The sequence below is a fragment of the Musa acuminata genome, chromosome BXJ3-3 (assembly GCF_036884655.1).
Source record: "Musa acuminata AAA Group cultivar baxijiao chromosome BXJ3-3, Cavendish_Baxijiao_AAA, whole genome shotgun sequence".
Taxonomy (NCBI): domain Eukaryota; kingdom Viridiplantae; phylum Streptophyta; class Magnoliopsida; order Zingiberales; family Musaceae; genus Musa; species Musa acuminata.
The window spans coordinates 5,770,857-5,788,634 of NC_088351.1; the positions used below are offsets into that span (position 1 = coordinate 5,770,857).

Genomic DNA, 17,778 nt, shown 5'->3' on the forward strand with positions numbered 1-17,778 from the left:
CTGATTAATAAGATTATTTAAATTTATCTTTGAATTTTTTGAATTTTCTATTTGCTTTCTCGTGCTCCGGTTAGGTTTAGCATGTAGAAAGAAGGTGCAAAATATCACGTTCTTTCTGTAATATATAAGAGCTAAAGGGTTTTTATGAAAATATAAATTTGTGATGGTATGCAGGAGTACAATGTAATAGCAAATAATTGGAGGGGTTGGATGAAAATATCAATTTCTGAAGCACCTCCCCATGTAATATTGAAGAGTTGGAGGGTTTTATTGATAATATAAATTTGTTAAGAAATTTCTCATGGGGCTAATTAAATATTACCTTATGTAAGGCTTTATAATATCTCGATCTTTCGATTTAAATAAATTATATTAAAATTTTTATGGTCATAAAAGTAAAACATCTAATTTTATTTATCCTAAAGTCACTAGTTTTACCGATGAAAGTATGAAAATAATTGATAAAAAGATAATTTCAATATCCTAATTATGTTTTGGTAGTAGTAGCAAACGTGACGTCGATAGGAGCTGCGAGTGATGTTGTGGATAAGGAGGGAGAGTGACGATGAGAGGTGAGGTAAAGGGAGAGTGGTGCTGACGCTTTGTATTTACGTTGATATCGATGTAGTTGTCAAGCAACGCTGATGTAGATGTAGAGTGACGAAGGGTTACTTGACATCTACAACAACACTTTATAACAATTATGTTAATATCAACGTAGATGTAGAGTAATAAAATAGTCACTCGACATTTACATCGGTGCTAACACAGATGTAAAATAACACTGTCCTTCCTTGCATCATTATGGACGTTGATGTAGATGTCAAACAATCCTTTCGTAACTCTATATCTGAATTGATGTCACTTGACATCTGTGTTGGCATCGACACATATGTAAACCATAACGTTACTCTCCCTTTACCTCATCTCTTATCGTCAATCTCCCTCCTCATCCACAATAGATATCCATGTTACTATCGTGTGTCACGAAATCAAATTGAGATGTTAAAATTATATTTTTATTTATTTATTTATTTATTCATATTTTCGTCGATAAAATAGATGATGTTAGGGTAAATGAAATTAAACATTTCACTTTTATAATCATATATATTTAAATATAATTTTTTTAAATCGAAATCGAGATGTTAAAGAGATCGGGATAATATGTAATTAGTCAAGGGTTTTATTATAAATATAAATTTATACCAAGTGCCCAAATAAAAGCGAGCGCGGAAACCCTAACATCACTCGGGGACCCTTCGAAAGACGAGCGCGGTGAACGAGAGCGAGAGGCAGAGAAACGATGGGTCGATCGCGTCGGAAGTACAAGAAGTCCCACGCCAAAGTTCGGGTTGGATTGCCTCGGAAGAAGCCCGGCGTCTTCAAGCCAGCCGTCGCCATTCCGGAGGCCCTCGCTGCTGCCACCGCTGACGGGGGAAAAGAGGGGATTAAGGAGTGGGACGTGAAGGGCAGCGTTATCCGCAACTACCAGGCCTTCGGTGTTGTCTCCAACCCCAACATCCTCAGCGTCCGCGCCCGTACCCCTCAGATCGTTCAGCTCTCCTCTCTCCAAGTCCCCGACCCCGAATTCACCCCTGTTTCGGAGTTCGATCCCATCGACAGTGGCAGCGATCTTGAATCCGATGGTCAGTTAATATAAAGGCACAATCTTACTAGCTCTTGGTTCCAATGTTGCTTCGATTCGTTAAAGTTTCTTTCCTGTTTTTGATTGGTCGGTTGCATTCAAGTTTTTCTTTTAAAAATGCATATTTCTTAGTTGTTTTCCTTTAAAGGTTAGTTCTTCATGTATGGTTATGATCGATTTTTGTATACATGTTCTCTTCAGCGAAACATCGTATTTACTTTTAATTTCGCATATATTGGTAATATTCTTACATCTCGTAGTTGGTCTGGTTGAAACAAGTGCTTTAAACGAACACTTGAAAGAACTTTAGATTTTGACTCAGTGGCCTTTGAACCATAGAATTCAATCATTTAATTTTTTAGGTCCTGAATTGTTGAGAGTTGAGGCCCTATGGAGCTGCATTCTTAACTGTAGCAACATTATTGCTGCCTCCTATCAAGCCTTTTTTTGTTGGGGGGGGGGGGGGGGGGGGGGGGGGAGGAGAAGGCATTCTTCAAGAGAGAGAGAATAGACTTACAAGAGTTGGGGATTACTAGTGGTAACTTTAGAACTCTACATGACATGGTTGGCAAAAACACATATCTGAGCCACACTGGAAACCATTATGGTCTGAACAAAACAAGCTATTAAATGTACATGTCTCCACTGATCCTGTAGTTTACATGTCCCTTTGTAGTGTGTGATAAGATGATCAAAACTTGACCATCAACCCTGATAACAATGCTAATCAGCTTATGAAAAGGTGCCAACGTGCTAAAACACAATTCATAAAGCTATAACAAAAAAAAAAAACTATTATTAACAATGACTAACATTACGAGAGAAAGAAATAGAGGGAAGGAGAGGGGAAGAAGCATAGAGAGGGAGAGAGGTGGGGAGCACCTGTTGGGAGGGTAGCTATTGTTGCCATTCTCCATTCAAGAGAAAGACACCACCACCGTCAGTTTGATTGAACCAGAATCATATCTCATGATCGACTCAAGCATATTAGATTTGGTTTGAAGATGAGTGGTCCTTTTGAATCCATAGTAATGGATTTTGCCATTTTACCATCAGAATTCAAGGAGTTGATGGTGATATAGTAGTTGAGGAGTGGCTTGGCAAAGTGGAGAAGTTGCCTCGGTTCTATAAAACAAAGTCAATTAGACTGTTCTCTCATTAGTCATTATGACAAGCCTGGATAAGTGACACCAAAGTATTAACTTTAAGTTTGAGGTTGTGGTTAGTGCTAGGGAGGGTTGCCTGTGCCGTCCAACCATAAATCGTTCAACGCCAAACTCAAGGTAAAAGCCAATTTAGTCAGCTTCCCTTTACAATGCTGGCTGCCACATGGCTTTGTGCCTGTGTGCCACTTCGCCGAACAGGGTCAGGGTGTTAGTCAAGTGAGTTTGATGCATTGGAGAAATGACGTGTTGATGTGGTGTCTGTCAGATAAGAATGAAATGTTCGAGCATGAGTCATAATCCCCATATCAAGTTCCAACCTATATTAATTAACTCAATTTTTAAACCCAAAACCTGTGGCACACTAACATCTTAATCTACTGTCTTCTACTGGAATCATGGCGGAATATCTTCTTGGTCCACCTAGTCTTTATGTTCCTCTTCCTCATGTTCATCTCAATTCTTTATAAAAACAGTAAGTGGGTAAGACTTTTTCAGAAGGTTCATGTAATGTCCAATTGGTCGTCAATAATGATCTTAGGGAACATAAATAAATAAGGTTTTGTGGAGACTTGGTCCTTGATTTGCTCTCACTATGCCTGGCACAAAAATATTGTTATTGTCTTTACATGCTCACTTATCTTTCATTGCTTTGTTAACATAAAGTCAAACTGATTCAGATGTGAAATCTGCACTTGGGAAGAAGCGTAGGGACGGTAAAGCAGCATCTTTACGACCACTGACCGCCATGCAACGTGTTCACGTTGGAAAGTTAATTGAAAAGTATGGTGATGATTATCAGGTACTCTAACTCTATGTGCTGTCAATTTTCCTCTTCCATTTCGTTCTTAGTTTTTGCTTATAAGGTAATCTTGCAGGCAATGTTCATGGATACAGCACTGAATGCAATGCAGCATTCTGTGGCTGCACTGAAGAAGTTATGCGAGAGGTACTACGTCGGTGGGAAGCACTACATCACATCATAGCTGAATCCAGTGTGGTAATGGAAGAGTAAGGTTGTCGTAGTTTAGGTGTTGTGGGAAAGATTATTTCCTTTTTCATGCGGCTTCTCTAATCCTAAGATCTCAAAAGTAATTTAAATCATGGATCAGAACCAACTTTACCAACGGTTGGGGCCCAGCCATCCATAACAATATTGGCTTTTGAATCCCCCAATTGGATGTTGAAAATTTTGTCAGAATCACCAGTTTGAATTTATTTTTGTCCTCCTCCCAGATATGTTGTTAGGATCATGATCTTGACTTCTGATAACTTTTCCTTAGAGGTCAAAATGGTGCGTGGTCATGTTTAGCCCTGAGATCAAAAAGGAGTTGCAACTTCTGCATAATGTATTGGCTTGGATTTAGAAAGACCAAATGTAAGCATTGCTGTCCTGTGTTGCATCGTGCCAAACACCCATTACCAAGCTGGATTACACATGAACAAGATAGCTAACTGGTAAGACTCACCCAGAGAAGATGGTAAACCTATCACATTTAGTAGTTGACAGAAACTGCAAGGAGCCAAATAAGATTTTCAGATGGTGACAATGTAGTATTTGCTAATCTAAGTCTGGTTTTGCTCCATCTCGAGATTGTTTAACCCATGAAATATAATCTACATGTCTTGCAGTTATATAGCACTTCAAGGAATCAATGTGAAGGACTAAACAATCTGAAAAACCAATTTATTGCAACAACCTTTCATCAGAGAAATGGCACAAGTCAAAGATATCAGTCCCAAGTTTAATATCCCAGAAGGCCATCAAGACACAGAATATTACCTACTATCTTCGTTCATTTACTGTTTATATACAAGTAGCTGAAGTTGCAGTTAGAAACCCATGAATGCTTGGCACTGCAGTTGCCAATGTTTTTTGGCTTGACGAAGGCGTTCAGCTCTTTCGTTGTGAAGTCGCATCTCCCAGTAATCATGACAACTGTTTTGAGTATAACGAGGGAAGAATTTGTTATTACAGCAATCCGAGTTAGAGCATCACAGTAAGAACGACGGACCTTCGACTTAACAAGATGTTCAGTTCATCCAGGTGGAGAGCACCTTCAAAAACTCCTTCCTAGAAGTATAGAAAACATAGAATTGTATCACATTTCTAAACTACATATCTTCCTAAATTAGATAAGAAAATATTACTTTCTGAAGAACCATTCTTCTTCATCGAGTAAAATGCATGCACACAAGTATCTTCAGCACCAACAGATGAACATTCTGAAAGAGATGAAAGTAACCTGTCTACAAAGAGGACATTTTGCTTTGGGGTCTGCAGCCTTTAGCCCATCGACAATTGTCACTGATGCTGCAGAACAACTGCATATATAGCAGAATATATGGCCGCATGTGAGAGAAACAGGATCAAAAACCGTGTCCTGGAGAAGGACAAGAAGAAGCTGATCAAGTAGTTCTCACAATTATCAAGCAAGTTACATTGCAACACTAAACTAGTACAGGGAAGTCCTTATATATATATATATATATATATATATATATAGAGAGAGAGAGAGAGAGAGAGAGAGAGAGAGAGAGAGAGAGGCAACTTGAGGAAACGGAAAGCATATACAGTGACTCACCAAACAGATAGAGCAAGTCAAATCTACTTCTATCTTCATAGATTCAAAGAGTTCACATGAAAGTCTTGGTTTGTCATCATTGAATGTGAGTGAGCAGTCACCAAATGGTCTCATAATAGCTTCATCCTTGACCTTGGCTTGCCTCAAATTAATATAAAAGGCCATTAGCTCACTCAGCCATGGAGATTGAAGGATCTCAATGTGCATCTTGAATGCTTGTGATTTGAAAGCCTGCCCTTGCTTTGAGAAATGAATCTGTATATGAAACTCTAAAGTAAGCAGAGTTTTGAACTAATTATATCAACAGACAAGCAATTATATCCACAGTTGCATAGTTGAAGCTTACAGATACAAAGTCGAACCTTGAAAGTATAAGACCAATATAAAAGAAAAAAGGAATATGTAATTTTCAAATGGCATACCTTGTCATACTTTTTCAATATTTTCCTCATGGCAACGGAGTTTATGATGGCATATGTTACTAAGTCCTTGCCTTCTTGCATTAAAGTTTCATGGTTTTGCTGAGAATTGCCCGAGAACCATGCAAAGTACTTTAGAAAGCCTGACGCCAGATGCATTTCGAGTAACTTCTGTGCTCTCTGATTAAAGCAACCAACAACTATTGACATCTCTTTGAGTAGGGATGGGAAGAATGTCCCATCACACACTACATGTGAAACAAGAAGGTGAGCCAAATAATCTAGCAGGAAAACAATGTCTTGATCTAACATCACTAGTTAATGAATAAGATAATTCTAAATTTCAAGTGGCTGTATCAGATCAGTGGTCAGTCAGTTCTCTATGTCACGTTTAATTGCCAAAGAAATGATACAGATAGAAAACACACATGGCTTTTCCAAAAATTCACAACGTTTTACATAGATCTATTAGCAAAGAAGAATATGGAGCAGAAATGCAGCTAAATTAGCTACAATCTTAACAGCTAATTACATATTACCTCTGATACTTAGATCCTATTATATCATGATTTCTATATTTAAAAAATTTAAATTGAGATCCTTATAGTTATGAAAGTATACCAAATAACCTCATTTGTAACGTTGTCAACTGCATTGACGGAAAGCACAACACGTGATACCATGTGTTGGATCGATACAAAAGTGATAGAGAAAAAAAAAATAATTTCAACATCTCTTCTGTTTCTAGCACGTGAGATATTGAAATAATATTTTTGTCGATAAAATAACTAGAAACAGAAGGAATGTTCAAATTATCATTTTTCCTATCACTTTCATGTCGATCCAGCACATTGTGTCACGTGTTGTATTTTCTGTTAATGCAGCCGACAACATTTATTTATTTTATTTTCAAAACTATAAGGATCCCAATTTATTTTTTTTAAATACAGGAATCGCAATACTAATAACGTCTAAGTATAAGGAATAATTTGTAATTAGCCCAAATCTTAATTGGGTAATGAGACATCAATCCTATCATATAAAAAAAACAAAATATTTATAAAAATCATATAATTTGGATAAATTTTGTGTCTAAACTACTAAAAAGAATGACAGTCAAAGCATTCATACATGAAATTATGATCTAGACTATTTTAATTAGTGATCAAAATTATTCAACTAAATCTGAAATTTCATTAGATCAGTATATATAAGAAAGTGATAATATTTTCAGATATTTCTATATTGTCGATCAAATCAAGATACAGTATGTCATGAAACAGCTTGTTTTCCCTCCATTCAATCAATGCATATATTAGCATGTAGCAAAGATTGTGATCTGTTGTCTTATTTTTTAAAAAATTAGTTTATTAAATAACATATCTTATAACTCAAACGTAATGTCTCAACAGAGATAAAAAAATATACTGACATCAGCTGATCCATTTCTTAAGAAGTATATAGTACTCATCAACAGGTTCATTCCCCTATAATGAATCAAATGAGATAAAAAGTCATAGAGGTTCCCCTTTGAGTTTTCAGCAACAAAAGTTATCTATTGCCAATTTCTTACATCAGCTGATCCATTTTTAAAAATTAGTTTATTAAATAACATATCTTATAACTCAAACATAATGTCTCAACAGAGATAAAAAAATATACTGACATCAGCTGATCCATTTCTTAAGAAGTATATAGTACTCATCAACAGGTTCAGTCCCCTATAATGAATCAAATGAGATAAAAAGTCAGAGGTTCCCCTTTGAGTTTTCAGCAACAAAGTTATCTATTGCCAATTTCTGACATCAGCTGATCCTTTTCTAAAAAATATATATAGTACTCAACAGGTTCATTCCCCTATAATGAATCAAATAAGATAAAAAATCATAGAGGTTGAGTGTTCAGCAACAAAAGTATGACTCAGCAATGAAATGGAGGATGAGGAATAGATAAAGCTTCTTCCAAGTCCTAACGTGAATGTAAACTGCGCCAAACCAAACAAACCAAAAAGACCTCATTTCACGAATCAAACAAATCTATCCAAAATGAAAACTTCAAAAGGATACGCGAATAAAACTGATATCCGAAACAGATCAACAAACAAAAACATTGGCAGGAGAACATCCATCGCCATCGAACACTGCTTCCTTTCTCATTTTACCCCCAAATGACTACAATCAAATTCCAAGAACCAATCGATCAAACAAATAAATAAATAAATAAAAAGAAGATCGCAACCATGCCCGATCAAAAAGGAAAACGAAGAGAAAAGGGAAACTATGTCCGACCCAATTACCTGCACAACTGCAAGGGCATTTGCTTTCCTCTTCTCCTTCCCGGCGTTGACGTTGGGCCTCTAGGTCTCTCCTACATCTCTTGAGAACCTTCTTAAGTTTCTTCAACCCAACTCCAGGGAAATCTTTCTCCCTCTTCCCCTGCATGTACTCCTCGTACTTCTTGCAGAACTTCATCTTCACTAAACAACACACAAATATCCCAAATAGTTACCTTCCAACTTTGAGCTACAGACAGGAATCCCCATAAACGTTCAGCACCAACCTGATCCTGATCACGGGAGGAGATCGATTTCGTGGTGCTCTCAGAATAAAGACGGCAGCTGCCAGGGCTGATAAAGGAAAGGAGGCGTGCCAGGTTTATCGGGGAGCGACCCGAATCGGCGCTCGGACCTTTTCAAACGAGGGAAGCAGTCCTCGCCGGAGGCAATCAACCCCCGTTCGTTCTGTTGGTAATCTTGATATATGGTTACTGAATTAAAATTATTGTTACTTTATCTAAAAATATTATAATTAGTCCGGTTCAATAACGGACCGGTTCGACTAAATGCATATTTCATTCCACTAACTATCCCCACAAGCGTTTGATGCCGAAATCATAGTTGGATGAAGAAAAAGAAAAAAAAAATACATGAAACGAGTTAGAATAGAATTAAAATTAAATAATAAATTGAGAATATTTACATATATTTGTAAAGAGTTATCTTTGAGGATATTAAAATTTGAAACTGTAAATAATAAAAAGGATTGCGAATAGAAATTTTCTAAAATAATTCGAAGTCTTTTTTCAATCTTATTTTTATCTGATTTGTGGATTGGGCCCCAACATTCGAACCCTCCACAGAACGACAGACCTCGAAGGAGAAGGCCTCTCCCGTTGGGCCTCCTAACCTCACCTTGTCGTGGGTCCCATGGTCTGGTAAGACAGCGGGGTAAGCAAGTTTCAAATAGGATGATGAGACCACACAGTGCAACGGGTCAAACGTTGTTTATGTAGGGGGGCGGTAGTAATCAGCGATCGTGCTCTTGTTCAGATGCGGTGTGCCCTTCCTCCCGGGTTGGCCGGAAACCGCACTCCCCGAGATTGATCCCGTTGTGTCCTGCAAATTGATCGATCGGCGATGACCTAATTCTCGAGATCCCTAGATATACGTGATCCCTCGCGAAGGTGATGACTCCGAGATCCGCGAACACGCGCCACGCGATCGATTCGTGCACGCTGCAGCTCCACGCATGGAAGCCCTTCCAACTGCAAACCCTCGCTGGCTCCGATCCGTCGAAATCATACCCCTTTCGTTCCAAGAAGCCCTGCCTCTCCGATCGCTCCACCGCCCCCGCAGCCGTCGTCGCCGCCGCCGCCGCCGGCCTCGATCTCTCGCGGCTCAGCCTGCTCGACGAGCCCCCGCCGCCGCCACCGCCTCCGAGGCGGGAGGAGGGGCTCCAGTGGTTCGCTCGGAAGCGGCGGCGGCGTGGTTCGCGGTCGGTGTCGGGGCGGAGCTCCGATCGCAGCGGGACCCGCCGCCGCGGCGGAGTCTCAGCCGCGTACGCCACCTGCTCTGACTTCCCGTTTGCGGCTGGTGGGACGGATTCGAGCGGGGAGCTGTTCGTGATTGGGGACGGTAGCTGGGGATCGGATGTTAGCGAGGCAGCCCGGATGACGAGGAGGGAGGGTAGGGAGGTCGGCGGAGGAGGGGGATTGGAAAGGGAGGGCTCTGCACTGGGGGCGCTTCAAGGCATTGGGAGCGTAGTGGTTCTGGAATCGCAGGGGAACGAGTCCGGCTATGGGAGCGAGCCCGGCTATAGGGGTGATGGGGAGCTCGGCTATGATGATGAGTTCGAGGACGATGACGATGATGGGAAGCAGTTGTTCTGGGGTGAAGAGATTGGAGGTATGATCCATGTTGTAATTGGCTTTTACTCTTTACTTGCCTAAATGATTTCTTGGATAACCTAATTCGATGCTTTAGTCTTAGTAATACTGCATTCCTAGCTTTTGTCTGTTTAGATCTTAGTGGCTGCCACCAGCAAAGAGGAAAATTTTTGGAGGCTAATTTTCTTTCCTACCATCAACCTTATAACATATTTTTTGTCCATTTCTAAAGATTTGTCATAGCATTATTTATTGCCTTGTTGCATTAGTTGATTGGATAAACACTTGCTACCAAGTCTGGAAAAAAATTAGTGCTCATCTTGTGTGGGCTACAACAAGTAAAGGGCATATAGAAAAGAAAGTAATGAACTAGTTGAGACATAACATAATGTTCTGTTCTTACATATATATAACTGTTGTTGGCGTAGTACTGTAAAAAGTTGAACTGTTGTTGCAATCAATTGTTTTTCTTTTCAGTATTGTTCTTCCTGGCTTAATTCACCATAGTACTTTTCAATCGCTTCTCTTCAAGACAGTTTTCCTTACAATCACAGTAGTGCTGCTCCTGCTTATCATATCGTCTCGTTAGTGCATCGTCTTGTCAATTTAAATTTTCTAAGGACGACCATCATGTTAGTATATGTTGTGCATGAAACTGCTCTTTGTGGGAAGGTAAAATTCATGACACTTGGGATCACATCACATTATCAAGGTAGTTGCACTAGCTTAATCCATTGTTGCTTCTTCTTCTCAAAGTAATCTTCATCGATTGGATCTCACTCGAAAAGATTGAATGGTACGAGGAACACAAAAATAAATAGGAGTTCTATAGCTGGAAATATAAACAGAGATGGAAAGTTATCAAGATTATTAGTTACTAGAATGATAATATGATTTAAGATTCTTTAGTCTTTTTGTGCATCAGTAATTCTAGTATCATTCATAAATTTTTATATTAATAGGTTTTGTCCGGATGATTGCATTCTTGATACCTGATTATCCTTAACCGCCTAGTTGTAGCATAGATATCGGTTATTTCCTACTGTTGTTGTAGTAGTTATCACGGTAGATGATAAGAAGAACCGGACAAACTCATATATTTACATGCCCAAAGGCACAAGTCAGATATAATGTTAAAAAATATAACAATAATATGATCGTCAATTTATTTACGAATGCTGATAACTAGATTTACTGTTTTCCACCCATATGGAATATAGATTTTAAGTTATGTCCAAGTCTAGATGTGGCTGGTAGAACTGTGCTATAAAGTTTCGTTTACCATATTGATCAAGGAAGCTGATAAATGCTAACCATGGTTGTACTGATCATATGTAGCTCAGCTGGGAGGTATCCCTCTTCCCAAATGAAGTGGTTAGGTATTCAACCCCTTGTAGATATATCTTTGTCGCAATACATCTTGGTTAGGACCTAATTTTTGAAACAAACTGGACTCCTTGGTTTTTCCAAAACCAAACCCCTCAATTTTCTCAAACTAAACCAAATTGAAGCAAGAGTGGCTAAAAGTTAAAACTCATCCTAATTAAAATTTTTCATCAGGTTTAGCAGAAAGTAGTACAAAAGTAAAAGTTGTGCTTATTGTGCAGAAAATTACATGAAATATAATAACAGGAAAAGAAATTCCTTTAATCCACTTGAACTAGTTTTTTATGCAATGAAGCACGGACATGACAAGACACAGATACGACGACACATTATTTTTAAAAAATTCAGGATATGGGCATGACGAGGACACGTATTTTTTAATATATATGTATATATTATTTACAGTATTTATATATTTAAATTTTATAGACGTCGTTATAACCCCCAAATTAACAGTAAAAAAACCTAGATAAAAAAAACCAGATTAAAAACCCAAATTCAAAAACTAAAATAATAAAATTAATTTACCTTTGCTGGACGTTGCTGAGGAAGAAGCTTCATCGAATGCTAGTGTGGAAGATGCTTTGTCAGACGCTACTGAAGTTACCGAGGGCCCGAGAGCACATGACGACCATCCTAGAGAGGTTCTTGAGGCTAAGGGTTCAAGAGCACGATAGCGCAATATGGTAGAGGAGGTTTTGAGGTGGAGGGCTCGACCAGCATAGTAGAGCATAACAGTAGAGAGGGGGACTCGAGGTGGAGGGCTTAAGAGCACGACAACACGTGACAATAAAAAGGGGGGCTCGGGGCGGAGGGCATAGGCTTCGCCGATGACAAAGAAGGGTTTGGTCAGTTGGTTGGGTCCCAAGGTATTTAACATCGACTATCAGCTTGTAAATCTCTGAATCTACAAGGAAGAAGGATTTCAAAACTTTCATGTTGTCTCCTTAGACTACTCGTGGTGAGGAATCTCGGTTTCACAGTTTGCTTACGATGAGGAGGACGCCATGTTGTATCCAACATAAATTACAAAAAAGACATGGTTGGACATGTGTCCCGTCATGTCAATGACGAATATGTGTCCAACACGTGTCGAATATATGTACGCCACTAAATCCAAAGAGTCATATCAAGGTTTAGCCTGATGGGATAATTGGCTTGTTAACTTTGTTGAGCCAAAACCACTAGCCCAAATACTTAAAACTAAAGTTTATATAAATACACTCATTAAAGTCTTATAAGTCAATCTTAGTCTTGCTCACTTGCTCATTTCCAACGTGAGACTAATCAAAATGTTACACCTATACATTAGATTCTTATAAGTCAATCATATTCTTGTTCATTTCCAATATGAGACTAATCGAGATGTTATAATAAGAAATTAAAAAAAAAAATTAAAATATATTTTATTTTCGATGTGAAACTAATCGAAGTATTATTAGAAGAAATACCAAGATTCTCTACTCCCATATTCAGTCCCTTTCCATACTCTTCTACCCACTATTATCACATGCGTTGGGATGGAAGCTGAGAGTGAAGGGAGTGCAGATGAGTGTTACTTAGGATTGGTGAGACAATAATATGGGTGCCCTCGAGAGACGGGGTGGGAGATATCATATGTTTGAGGTGAAAAAATTGAATTAAAATATTGCTCGACAAAAATCAAATATAATATTTATGCTGCACTTTTCAACAGGGATGTTCCCTCAAACACTGCTAAAAGACTCGGAGAGGATGCTACTTATGCTGCATAAACTATATACTTTGTGAACCTTCCATGTAATTGCCATATAGGCTCTCGTAAATACATGTATTTTGCAAGCCTGTTATTTTGAGCTCTTGTCCTTGATATTATCCTTAAAAAAAGAAAAAAAGAGTTATTCTCTTGATGGTTTGACATATATCTGCTTGTCATTCCTTTGTTGATTCATACACGCTATAACTCTTCTGATGATTTTATATACTGTCAGACACTGATCAGATGGAAATTGGCAACGAGACTAAATTTGCAGAGCAGAAGGTCCACCATCGAGGCAGGCGTAAAAAGCATGATTGGAGAATAATGGCTTCCTTGAGATAACAATCCATGCGTCCTATTCTCATTTGCTAGATAATATTATGAAATTAATTTCATGGTAATAGTAAAGGTATGAAGTACCCAATGCCTAAGGCATCCATCCACATCGTCTATTGCAGCTAGTTTTGTACTTCCGCCCATCAGAACGATCAGTAACTGTTCTTGTATTGCAGAACTGTGCCTAATCTATGAATGGTTGCTATGGCAAGATGACAAGATCGTTGTCGTCTTTGCAGATGATAAAGCTCCTTGTATCTTTTGAACTTTTTGGCTATCAAACTTCATATTAAATATACCTTTTTGACCTTTTGTAGATCATGAGCAGCGAAGAAAGCCAAGTGTTTCAGAGAAAATCGCAGGCGTTCAAATCCATTTTCGGTATGCAGCTTAGTGTTCCTACTATATTCTACATGATTCATTCCTTAGCTGTTTTGGCTATTTGGCTCGATCAGGTCCCGATGCCACCCATAAAAGAACGAAGAACACAACTGTGCCAAGTATAGTAAGGCCTTGCACTCTCAACAGTTATGATTCATTGTAGTTCTTCCCTTTACATCAGCTGCCCTAATTTTGTAGTTCGTCCTTTGATCACCTAAGCAAATTTCCCTTTCACCATGTAGAACAAGAGTCCTACATTCGAACAATCGGGAATTCAACAAAATTCACACTCCATATGTAAGAATTAACCAAGAGGTCAATCGATTTACTACTATTCTACCAAATCCACTTCATATTTAACGATGTCGAGTTTATTAATGTATCTCCATCTCACCATGTGATTAGAGATAGCTCCGTCCTGATCCGAGGCAGATCTACGAGGGAACATACAAAGCCCTAAAATTACCATATGCTAATAGTGCTCAAGAGCGATTTACCGCATCCGGATGGAGTTGAGGGAGTCGGAGGTTGAATCCGGCCGCAACGTCGTCGTCATCGGGGCAGTTCAAGCCACAGCCGCAGCGGGGGCACATGTAGAAGTTGTTGATGGCGAAGTCGGCAGAGGCGATGCCGACGGAGAAGCGGAGGGAATCGCCGAGGCGGCGAACCTCGATGATGTTGACCCAGAAAAAGAGGACCTTGACGCTGACGCCGCGGAGATCGGAGAGGTGGTCGGAGGCGATGCGGCCGGAGATGGTGGGGCTGTAGCGGAGCTGGTAGGATCCCTCGAGGGAGAAGCTGCAGCTGCCGTTGAGGTAGGCGGAGAAGGCGCCGGTGGATGCGTCGAGGTCGTAGCCGATGGCGCCCTTGGGAAGCAACCCTATCGGTAAGTCGTACGACTCCAGCACCTCGTACGCCGTCGGACTCTCACCACCGACGGCCGATCGGAAGCAGAAGCAATTCAGAAAGAGGAGGAGGAGAGGAAGAGAAGAGCGCGGACGAAGGAAGCGAGACATCGTGGCTTTCCTTCGACCTTTTGTGTCTCTGTGTGCGATTAATATTGGGTGTCCGGCAAGACAGAAAGGCTTGATTGGAAGCACCGAGTGTTGCGTGTCTTGGAGAACTACCGAATCCAAGCGACGCGGTAATTAATGCAACGAGTACGCTGTAGCATCGAAGTCCCCATAAGAGACTGGTGCTTAGGACACGCAACAAAGCGCGATGCTGTTGTTGTTTTCCCGTAAGCTGTACAAGTCTCTAACAGCCTCTTCCAAGGATGAAAGAACACTTACAATCAATGAAGAATCATGCGGATGACTTTTGAACCTTTAATCAAAAATATTTGACACCATCATCTTGACGGATTTGATTATTTTTAATTAATATTTTTTAATAAAAGATAAATGAGAAAGACAAGAAAGTCTTTACTTATATCAAATAAAATTTTAAATTCTCAATCTTTGATAAATGTAAAATATAACAAATAATTTATTAAGATAATTTATCTCAAACTTTTAATCAATAATTTATCTCAAGAAAAGATATAATTCTTATGGCATGGTACATTTTGATTCATTGATCAAAGAAGCCAACATAAGTTACCCTATCAAGTAAACTATATGGAGCTCCATCCCTAACAAAGATACATATCCTACATCTTCTATGTTGAGCTCCATCTTGACGGATTCCGGCACCTCAGTTGGCCGTGTGATCATTCTGGTCCCAGATAAAGTGGAGCTCATAGGGAGTCAACGAGACGGACTTCACGATCTTTTGGAAGCTCAGTTGGCGGGACACCGCCGACGGCTTCGGTAGGCTGCTCCCTTTGTTCAGGTGCTTGTGCTGAGACGCCTTGTCGCTCTCCTCGAATCCTTGCATCTCGAAATGGCCGACGAGGTGAGCCGATCCCTCCTCCTCCGCCTCCAGCTCGCTCGCCTTTGCCGCCGGTTTCTTCCTCCTGTACACCGCGTAGAGGACCAGCTGCGCTGAGCCCAGGGCGAAACCAATAGCATTGGGAACCTGCAGCGTTACTCTAGACCTCAGAACGGTGCTTATGATTGGGAAATCTAAGATAGCAGAAGAAGAATGGTGGCGAAGCCAGCTTACACCGATGAAGAAGTCCCTTACAAGCACCGAGTAGATACTCCAAACCCCGCCATTGAGGAACAGGAAAAAGGAGAGGAAGAAGGGCATGTACTCCACGCTCTTTGTCTTCACCACTGTGCTCTAGATCACGAACAACGATGTCAGCAAATTGAATTCAACATAAGCTCAGAGGTTCCGCTTGCTCACCATCGCTACCATGGGTGAAGCATACATCCCAACCGTCAGTGCTGCACACAGAAAACCCACCACAAGAAGCCTCATGCTGGCATGGACCGAAAGGAGGGTGACCACCACCACGGCCCCAAAGAAACACACGTTAAGCATCCCCACCAACTTCGCCATCTTCGCCTGAAACCAGCCAACTCGTATGAGGATAGAGCTACAAAGAGAACATACATACGTGTAGAGCGAGAGAGAGAAAGAGAGTCACCCTCGTGTCGTTGGGAGCGTAGATGAGGAAGAGAATGATATAGATGGCCTGCAACACGGTGCCGACGCCATTGACGGTCACGACGAGGAGGCCTCCCGGCTTGAGGAGGCCATAGAAAGTCCATAGAGAGGTACTGAGCAAGGTGGTGATGTAAGGAAGCCCTTTGAAGCTCTCAGTGGACTTCGTCTTCACAATCCTCCAGAAAGTGCCTCTGAACCATCACAATCATATCCAGCAACGGTAAGAATCATCATCATGACTTGCATCACGAAATCCAAGCACTGATGGGTACGATCATCATATACTCACATCGGAGAGGCAAAGACCAGTATGGAGATCACATTACCTGAGACAGAATTAAGTCTTTTGTGTCAAGTCTATTCAAGGTAAAACTTGCATGGGGTTTCCGAGACTCACCGAGAATTCCAACGAAGAAGCTCACGTCTGCCATGGCACGAGACTAAGCGTACCTACGAGCGAGGAGCGGCGGAGATATGGAACGAGATGTGGTGCTCTGAGGAGGTGAGATCCATCTTTTATTCTTGGACGTAGTTGTCTTTGTGTGTGTATCCAAGAACGCAGAGAAGGGCAAAATGGATTTGCGTTGCACTCGCTCTCTGGTTCGTACACGTAGCAGCATTGAGGCGGCACAGCCCGATCCATGGTTTTATTCCGGCGAGATAATGACGGCGGGAAGAAAAATACTCCAGAATTATTGGCTTGATTTGTGTGTACAACCTCAAGCATGATGGGTGGGAAAGAAGTGGTGTTCGTCGGGCGAGCATGGGGTCGTTGTCGGAGGAGTATGGCGGGGCATCCATGGACATATGGGAAGCTTCTTGATGGAATTGACCTTTGGACGAATACCAGCCATTAGAAGCTGAGGAGGCCAGTCCAAAGGAAACCACGACACCAACTCGTCCTTCAGCTAATCCATACTCTGCAACCTAACGTCTGAGAAGATTGGTTTACCAAACTCTACGATCTTGCCAATTGATACTCAGCAACCTGACGCTGAGAAAGAGGATGGAGGTTCTATCTATCAGAATTGGGAAATCTCAAAAGCAGCACGCATCTTCTTCAGTGTCAACTGGCTTGGTTTGGTTGGTAAAGAATGACAAAGCTTTTGGCACCTACCTATGGGGAAAAGTTGTGACCATGAGGCAGACAGACAATTGTGGTTTGCAAGGAAACACCTGCTTAGAGTAACAGCAGTAAGCTCCTCTTAACGTGGATGGGTCTGAGTTGATTAGATTGCACCTGTAGTGAGGAAACCCACCCCATCTCCATTATCCATTGTTGAGGTATATCAAGGTATGATGGGTTGGAAGGAAAGAACACAATCTCCATTACATCTTTATCACCTAACTGCAACTAACCAAACACAGAAAGGTTTGCGAATTATTACCTTAAGCAAACAAT

At 40.6% G+C, this 17,778-nt stretch overlaps 5 protein-coding genes across 10 annotated transcripts; 2 read left to right on the top strand and 3 right to left on the bottom strand.

Moving 5' to 3' along the window:
• Positions 1-1,239: 1,239 nt before the first annotated feature.
• Positions 1,240-4,046, top strand: LOC103977635 (uncharacterized). The gene is made up of 3 exons (XM_009393207.3): positions 1,240-1,649; positions 3,492-3,613; positions 3,690-4,046. Exons 1-3 carry the CDS (start codon positions 1,307-1,309, stop codon positions 3,795-3,797), a joined length of 573 nt encoding a protein of 190 aa, XP_009391482.2. The 5' UTR covers positions 1,240-1,306; the 3' UTR covers positions 3,798-4,046.
• A 431-nt stretch (positions 4,047-4,477) lies between these two features.
• LOC135633357 (probable E3 ubiquitin-protein ligase BAH1-like 1) lies at positions 4,478-8,916 on the bottom strand. Of its 3 annotated transcripts, none has more exons than XM_065142729.1 (7): positions 8,375-8,881; positions 8,112-8,291; positions 5,819-6,063; positions 5,397-5,651; positions 5,058-5,195; positions 4,827-4,885; positions 4,478-4,750 (listed from the first exon to the last, which is right to left on the bottom strand). In XM_065142729.1, exons 2-7 carry the CDS (start codon positions 8,284-8,286, stop codon positions 4,645-4,647), a joined length of 978 nt encoding a protein of 325 aa, XP_064998801.1. In that variant the 5' UTR covers positions 8,287-8,291; positions 8,375-8,881; the 3' UTR covers positions 4,478-4,644. The 3 variants fall into 3 exon arrangements, 2 of the variants coding, with proteins under 2 accessions (XP_064998801.1, XP_064998803.1); XR_010494975.1 differs by having other exon boundaries at positions 4,672-4,750; positions 5,058-5,136; positions 8,375-8,913; XM_065142731.1 differs by having other exon boundaries at positions 4,478-4,885; positions 5,058-5,136; positions 8,375-8,916.
• Positions 8,917-9,096: 180 nt separating this feature from the next.
• LOC135582501 (uncharacterized) lies at positions 9,097-14,282 on the top strand. Of its 4 annotated transcripts, none has more exons than XR_010494977.1 (6): positions 9,097-9,998; positions 13,336-13,512; positions 13,757-13,820; positions 13,869-13,944; positions 14,063-14,117; positions 14,226-14,282. XR_010494977.1 is itself a non-coding variant. In XM_065142732.1 (2 exons), exons 1-2 carry the CDS (start codon positions 9,281-9,283, stop codon positions 13,443-13,445), a joined length of 828 nt encoding a protein of 275 aa, XP_064998804.1. In that variant the 5' UTR covers positions 9,097-9,280; the 3' UTR covers positions 13,446-13,755. The 4 variants fall into 4 exon arrangements, 1 of the variants encoding a protein (XP_064998804.1); XR_010494978.1 differs by having other exon boundaries at positions 13,895-13,966; XR_010494976.1 differs by having other exon boundaries at positions 13,895-13,944.
• LOC103977638 (uncharacterized protein At5g01610) lies at positions 14,117-15,026 on the bottom strand. The gene has a single exon (XM_009393210.3). It carries the CDS (start codon positions 14,834-14,836, stop codon positions 14,303-14,305), a length of 534 nt encoding a protein of 177 aa, XP_009391485.2. The 5' UTR covers positions 14,837-15,026; the 3' UTR covers positions 14,117-14,302.
• Positions 15,027-15,364: 338 nt separating this feature from the next.
• Positions 15,365-17,040, bottom strand: LOC135634411 (bidirectional sugar transporter SWEET16-like). Its single transcript, XM_065144871.1, has 6 exons — positions 16,774-17,040; positions 16,666-16,702; positions 16,357-16,567; positions 16,113-16,274; positions 15,927-16,046; positions 15,365-15,839 (listed from the first exon to the last, which is right to left on the bottom strand). Exons 1-6 carry the CDS (start codon positions 16,805-16,807, stop codon positions 15,516-15,518), a joined length of 888 nt encoding a protein of 295 aa, XP_065000943.1. The 5' UTR covers positions 16,808-17,040; the 3' UTR covers positions 15,365-15,515.
• Positions 17,041-17,778: the final 738 nt, after the last annotated feature.

Excerpts from the sequence above, each read along its gene's own strand:
- LOC103977635 (XM_009393207.3), top strand. The coding sequence starts at position 1,307 with ATGGGTCGATCGCGTCGGAAGTACAAGAAGTCCCACGCCAAAGTTCGG. Across the intron at positions 1,650-3,491 it reads CAGCGATCTTGAATCCGATG|ATGTGAAATCTGCACTTGGG; the intron begins GTCAGTTAATAT and ends AAACTGATTCAG. Across the intron at positions 3,614-3,689 it reads AGTATGGTGATGATTATCAG|GCAATGTTCATGGATACAGC; the intron begins GTACTCTAACTC and ends GTAATCTTGCAG.
- LOC135633357 (XM_065142729.1), bottom strand. The coding sequence starts at position 8,286 with ATGAAGTTCTGCAAGAAGTACGAGGAGTACATGCAGGGGAAGAGGGAG. Across the intron at positions 6,064-8,111 it reads ATGCCCTTGCAGTTGTGCAG|TGTGTGATGGGACATTCTTC; the intron begins GTAATTGGGTCG and ends TTTCACATGTAG. Across the intron at positions 4,751-4,826 it reads AACATCTTGTTAAGTCGAAG|TTGTCATGATTACTGGGAGA; the intron begins GTCCGTCGTTCT and ends TACTCAAAACAG.
- LOC135582501 (XM_065142732.1), top strand. The coding sequence starts at position 9,281 with ATGACTCCGAGATCCGCGAACACGCGCCACGCGATCGATTCGTGCACG. Across the intron at positions 9,999-13,335 it reads CTGGGGTGAAGAGATTGGAG|ACACTGATCAGATGGAAATT; the intron begins GTATGATCCATG and ends ATATACTGTCAG.
- LOC103977638 (XM_009393210.3), bottom strand. The coding sequence starts at position 14,836 with ATGTCTCGCTTCCTTCGTCCGCGCTCTTCTCTTCCTCTCCTCCTCCTC.
- LOC135634411 (XM_065144871.1), bottom strand. The coding sequence starts at position 16,807 with ATGGCAGACGTGAGCTTCTTCGTTGGAATTCTCG. Across the intron at positions 16,703-16,773 it reads CTTCTTCGTTGGAATTCTCG|GTAATGTGATCTCCATACTG; the intron begins GTGAGTCTCGGA and ends ATTCTGTCTCAG. Across the intron at positions 16,568-16,665 it reads CTGGTCTTTGCCTCTCCGAT|AGGCACTTTCTGGAGGATTG; the intron begins GTGAGTATATGA and ends GTGATGGTTCAG.